Source organism: Oncorhynchus tshawytscha, linkage group LG11 (assembly GCF_018296145.1).
Source record: "Oncorhynchus tshawytscha isolate Ot180627B linkage group LG11, Otsh_v2.0, whole genome shotgun sequence".
Lineage (NCBI taxonomy): Eukaryota > Metazoa > Chordata > Actinopteri > Salmoniformes > Salmonidae > Oncorhynchus > Oncorhynchus tshawytscha.
This window is the reverse complement of record NC_056439.1, coordinates 2,135,052-2,141,258: the sequence shown is the minus strand read 5'-3', so window position 1 is coordinate 2,141,258 and position 6,207 is coordinate 2,135,052. Positions and strand designations below refer to the sequence as shown.

At 42.3% G+C, this 6,207-nt stretch overlaps 1 protein-coding gene and 2 non-coding genes across 3 annotated transcripts; all 3 read right to left on the bottom strand.

Moving 5' to 3' along the window:
• Positions 1 to 759: 759 nt before the first annotated feature.
• On the bottom strand, positions 760 to 4,910 carry LOC112237166 (40S ribosomal protein S3a). Its single transcript, XM_024405776.2, has 6 exons — positions 4,786 to 4,910; positions 3,864 to 3,967; positions 2,728 to 2,915; positions 1,877 to 2,085; positions 1,454 to 1,563; positions 760 to 922 (listed from the first exon to the last, which is right to left on the bottom strand). Exons 1-6 carry the CDS (start codon positions 4,845 to 4,847, stop codon positions 795 to 797), a joined length of 801 nt encoding a protein of 266 aa, XP_024261544.1. The 5' UTR covers positions 4,848 to 4,910; the 3' UTR covers positions 760 to 794.
• Positions 1,297 to 1,426, bottom strand: LOC112237170. Its single transcript, XR_002951357.1, has one exon. It is a non-coding gene; the product is annotated as a small nucleolar RNA SNORA17 (small nucleolar RNA).
• LOC112237169 lies at positions 2,975 to 3,041 on the bottom strand. Its single transcript, XR_002951356.1, has one exon. It is a non-coding gene; the product is annotated as a small nucleolar RNA SNORD73 (small nucleolar RNA).
• Positions 4,911 to 6,207: the final 1,297 nt, after the last annotated feature.

Below are 6,207 nucleotides of genomic sequence, written 5' to 3'. Positions count from 1 at the left end.
TCAGACAAACACTTTTCATGCTTAGGCATTGAATTTGTTTTAGGTGTATAATCCTCACAGGGTGGAAATGTGGATCAAATCAGTCATAGATCTGATTGAGCAAGATTATGGTAGTGGTGAACACTTGAACAGGATTTCAACTTCTCAAACATTTATATTTTGGCAATTAGCCTAACAGGGTGGGTAGAAATTTTATTTAGCTTTGCACCATTGTTTTCCCACCAAATAAGTGGACACTTCCTGAATGTGTCATTGTAGGAAGGGGTTTTCTTAAATGGAGAATTACGACAGACGGGGTGGAAAGGTCAAATAATTTATGGCTTATTTCTCAGAAGTTGATAACACCTGGGGACATGGCAAAACAAACATCCACTGAAAGGGAATTTTATGGTAAAGGATACCTGGCCTTTTGGGATCCACATTTTACACCAAGATTTTCCCTGAGGACAGAAAAGGCACCATAGGAATGACCCAATTAATCAAGTTGGCTTGTTTTTACAAAGGCCACTTTAAAATGTGAAGTCTGAGACATCTCTGGCATTGAGTGCGCAATTGGCATGCTGACTGCAGGAATGTCCACCAGAGATGTTAATTTCTAAACCATAAGCTGCCTCAGTTTCAGAATTTGGTATTATGCGTAACACATTGAGTTTCGCATAGCTTTTCTTTTTCCAGATATAAATGCTTTGATTTATGCCTGAAAAAGAATAGCTCCTTACCAAACAACCATCCCATTAACAGAAGACACCAACAGTGGAGTATCATTTACATTTTTTATTAAATCTGTCAGGTGTTTAGACGGTCTCTTGGATGGGGGGCTCGTAGCCGTCGGCCCTATCCACCTTAGCCCCAGTGTCATCCCCAGAGGGCTTGGCTGTACTGCTGCCACCACCCTCACCGTGGAGCTCCATCAGTTTGCCCACTGGAAGGAGAGAAGAATAACATAAGCACAACACCAGAGTACAACTCAACAGGCTGTTAGAGACAAATTGGATAAGTCACTTAGGATAATTTATCCTAGGCTGTGTTTACACAATCCAAATCTGATCTTTTTGACAATTAATTGGCCAAAAGATCAGAATTTGGCTACCTGTGAATGCAGTCATATTGGCATATGTTAAGATACAATTACATTGTACGGAACTGCTGCCAGATGCTGGGGAGGGGACCTTACAGTGGTCATGATTAAACCAAGCTCAGTCAAAGGTGACCTTCAATAACCTTGGTTGTTTTTTAATGCATGGTAAGTTGACAAAGCTCCTGAATAGGCTTTCTTTCACACCATCAATTGTGCCATCTGTCGGAGCCATGATCACTCCAAGTACCCACCGTTCTGGGTCCTTGGCGTAGACATAACCCTTTCACTCTCCGCCCCTTATGACACAGGCTCGACACATTGTCGGACTGCAACGCCTCAAGGGGCAGGATAGGTTTGAGGTTCAGGGTGACTTACACTCAAACTTAGGCTTCTTCAGCATCTTAACCTTCCTGACGTAGACGTCGTGGAGTGGGTAGATGGACTGGCAAGCCTTCTCAATGTCCTTGCCAACGGAGTCAGGGATCCTAGAGGGAAAAGTGAATCAGTAAGAGGGAACCTGGCTTGGCTACTGAAAATGACCAGCTGAGAGATCTAGTTAAATTACTGTCTGCCTTCATTGAATACCATTCAACTTACTCAAGACATCAAAACTTAACTGTACACAATTAAAAATGCAGGAAAAGTGTTCGACACAGCCAACAATTTTGTTGAAATAAATGCTTATTCTAACAGCCAAATAATATGCATTCCCATATATGCTGCATTTCACATGGACCACATCTTCCCAGAGTGCAGAACATTCTATTGAACCAGCAACAGGATGGCGAACGTCCTTACAGCTTGTTGACGACTTCCTTCAGGTCGTTGGTCTGGACCTCACGGGTCATGATCTCCATCATCTTCTTCCTGATCTGACGGACCTGCTGGTGCTGGGCGTACGACGTCTTCCTGATCTGGTTGGTGCGCTTCTTGGTGAAGCCGACGCAGAACAGACGCAGGAGGTAGCCGTCGGTGGTCTTCACGTCCACATGGGCCTCAATCATGGTCTGGCGGGGAGACAGGATGAAGATCAATGAATAGTTTTGGGTACATTGGCCCCAACACGTGATCATTAACATTACAGGGAAGAGGTTAATTTATAGTGTTGAGATTACCCATAATGGTACATCACTTTTGAAGGTGGTGCGACAGTATTAGGATACAATGTTGAAATAGTGGTTTACATTCCACGTGTGCTGAGAAAAAACTATGAGGGAAAGGCAGCGCCTTTCAGCTTAAAGTTGCAATGACACTTTTTGGGCGACCCGACCAATTTCACACAGAAATGTGAGTTATAACTCTGTCATTCTCATTGAAAGGAAGTATAAGAAGCAGTAGATGTTTGTTTTTTCTATGCTTCCTGATCTTAAGTTTAGCATCTTTTACAGACCAGCTTCAAACAGCTAAAAACACTAAATGTAATATTTTCTATAACTAAACATCGGTTTAACGATTATCTAAACAATGATTGGTTGTTTTATCAAACTGAAATTAGGCAAATTAAACGGAGGTGTGATTCCTGCTTATTGCATCTTTAATGACAGGATGACCCATTTCCATACATTTTGTACTGTAATTATAAACACATCAAAAACACAATATCTCCACAAATCCGGCTGTGTGTTACATCCTCCTGTAGGATTCCTCACCTGCCACTTCTTGACCATGGAGCACATCTTGTCACGGGTCAGGTCCATGCCGTGGAAGTTGGTCAGGCAGTTCTTGCCCTGCACGTCTTCTGAGATCAGCTTGAACTTGCGGAAGGCCACCTCATCGTTCTGCAGGTCAGCGAGGCTCACCTCGAACACACGTCCCTTCAGACCATCAGAGGCGATTCCTAGTAGAACAGATTAGTTGATGTGGGACGCAGTGAGGGGAATGGAGGCCAAGGCCGGGAACATCAGATCTCTTTACCAGTAGTCAGTTGCAATCATTGGGCCGAAACAATTTGTCATCATGCATTCCCATTGTGTTAAGTACGGTTCAAACAAAACCAAGACAAGACCGACAAGTTGAAACCATTTTAAAAAGGGAAGACTAAAAAGGGACATTACTGACCAACAAACCCATATTTAAAGGTAGTTTAAGGACAACTTCAGGACTCTATTAGTTGGGACTCGTTGTGCAGTTGTGCATCGTTCTTGTGTTGATGGAAAATAACCCTACCACCATAGTTGGCTTCGACAAAAAAACGCTTCCTGTCAACAAAAGCACATGTATAATCTCTAGGAACTCCACTTACCAAGACTAGTGAAATGTGTACCTCGCTATTAAATAAATGGTAGATTTTGGGGTAGGAAGTCTTGCGTGAAGTGTGTGGTCTAATGGCAGACCGCTGTCTAACTTGGCAGGAATATGGTGCGGTTCGGACAAAAGTTGGATACTGATGTTTATTTGATAGCGCGGGACATTTCACTTTGTCTGGTAAATTCCTAGAGATTATACATTTGCTTCTGTTGCCCGGAAACATTTTTGGCGAAGCCTGCTATACTGCGGTAGGGTTATTAGCCGTCGCCACACACCAGAAGGATGCATAACTCGGGAGTCCAACCAATATACAGACTCCCAAAGCTAGTTGAATTAGGCTACCTTACTAGCTACAGTACAAGGTCAGGAGTTCACGTTTTAGTCACCTCACTTGAATCAACCCCTAGTTTCCAAACAGTGCTATAATTCCACAGAACCACGTGGCTGTCTGCATGTTAGTCTTCATACTGGTAGCCATCACCACTGAACCATGTGTTGCTCCATTAATCGGCATCATCCGTTGGAGAAACAAACTTACTGGTTCCCTGAGTCCTGGATACCAAGGTCTTGCCAATGTTGCGGATGTTGAACATAGCGGGTGCCTTGACATCATACCAGTCCTTCTTGGAGAAAGGGTCGACACTGGGGAGAGAGAAAGTAGTATGGTCAATATCAGTTCTGTTAATCTATTGTGATGACACAGGCCTATGTAGCTAGCTAAAGAAACGAAGGTTGCAGTCTAGTTAACGCGAAACCAACCAAAGGGCTAACGTTAACTTGTTATTGTCAAATGCTGGCAATGGTATGAACTCAACTTCCAGTACAATCAAACGTGGAAATTCAACAGGCACCTGGCTAATCAATAAAACATGACTGATAGCATAACGTCAGCTGCTAGCTGGTTACTAATGTAAGGCCCAGCTAACTGGCTAAATGATCTTATCTGACAAATTATCATTTTCTCGCTAAAGACTGAAGGGTTGGCACCACGCACATGTAGCCCTGGCTGGCTTGGCTACAATACTTTAATTCTGTTTGACCACATCATTTCGTAGAAAATACTTCGTCTAGCCAACGTTGTCCACGTTATGTTCATGGATGACATCTTGCTAGCCACCATAGTTACAGGGATGATCTAGTAAGGTAGCTTAGCTTGTTAAGACTGCCTGTAATCTTGCGACATCGGCTGTGTGTGCATTTCGGCACATTTATATAAAATGCTTCACGATATGCAGCCTGTGTTAAGACTTTGACAGTCTCTAACATAACAGTTCAGTGTCGCTTATGCACAAACTCATGAATACTGAATGCGCGGTGAGCCTAGCAGATTAGCAACAGTGACTGGTTGGAGTGCATCCAGTTAAAATCAACCTCATCTTTCACATTTTCAAACTGAAAGTCAATAACCTGAACTTAATAGTGTGTATTGCGTGATTTAATGGATGAATTGCGCTACTTACATCTTCTTTTTGGCACCTTTTTTGCCACCTTTGGTCAGCCTCTTATTCTTGCCGACTGCCATGTTGGCTACAGGAAGTGAAAGAGAAGGAAATAGGAATTATCGCGAGTGTTAAAGACAGAGCTGAGATTCCTCACATCTCGCGACTCGCGATATGTTGAGACCAAGACTAGCACGTTGTCGTTCACTACTGACCTAGCGTGACATCGCAGTCCTTTATTTGATACGTTATAACAACATTTAATAAACTCAGGAAGTGTTTGCTACATTGTAAGATATAGTATTGTTATGCTACAATATTGATATTTCTATCCTGATTCTACTGTGTCCACTACAATAGCTGCTGCTTCTGCAAAAGCTAATGCGGATCCAAATAAACAATTAACGTTAAACACACCCACTTTGACATTTAGCTCAGTTCAAACGCTCACATGAATGATTGACATGCAGTATGACACATATTGTGTTGTGTGTCTGAAATTCTGTAAATAAAAACATAATCATATTATATAATTCATATATGATTTATAATAATATGAATCTCTGTTCCAGAATGAATAAATATGTTTTTATTTATTTATTTCACCTTTATTTTATTTAACCAGGTAGGCTAGTTGATAACAAATTGTCATTTGCAACTGCGACCTGGCCAAGATAAAGCGTAGCAATTCGACACATACAACAACACAGAGTTACACATGGAATAAACAAAACATACAGTCAATAATACAGTAGAACAAAAGAAAACAAAAAGTCTATATACAGTCAGTGCAAATGAGGTAAGTTAAGGAAATAAATAGGCCATGGTGGCGAAGTAATTACAATATAGCAATTAAACACTGGAATGGTAGATCGGCAGAAGATGAATGTGCAGGTAGAGATACCTGGGTGCAAAGGAGCAAAATAAATAAATAAATAAATACCAGTATGGGGATGAGGTAGGTAGATAGATGGGCTGTTTACAGATGGGCTAAGTACAGGTGCAGTGATCTGTAAACTGCTCTGACAGCTGGTGCTTAAAGCTAGTGAGGGAGATGTGAGTCTCCAGCTTCAGAGATTTTTGCAATTCGTTCCAGTCATGGGCAGAAGAGAACTGTAAGGAAAGACGACCAAAGAAGGAATTGGCTTTGGGGGTGACCAGTGAGATATACCTGCTGGAGCGCGTGCTACGAGTGGGTGCTGCTATGGTGACCAGAGAGCTGAGATAAGGTGGGGCTTTACCTAGCAGAGACTTGCAGATAACCTGTAGCCAGTGGGTTTGGCGACGAGTATGAAGCGAGGGCCAACCAACGACAGCGTACAGGTTGCAATGGTGGGTAGTGTATGAGGCTTTGGTGACAAAATGGACAGCACTGTGATAGACTGCATCCAGTTTGTTGAGTAGAGTGTTGAAGGCTATTTTATAGATGACATCACCGAAGTC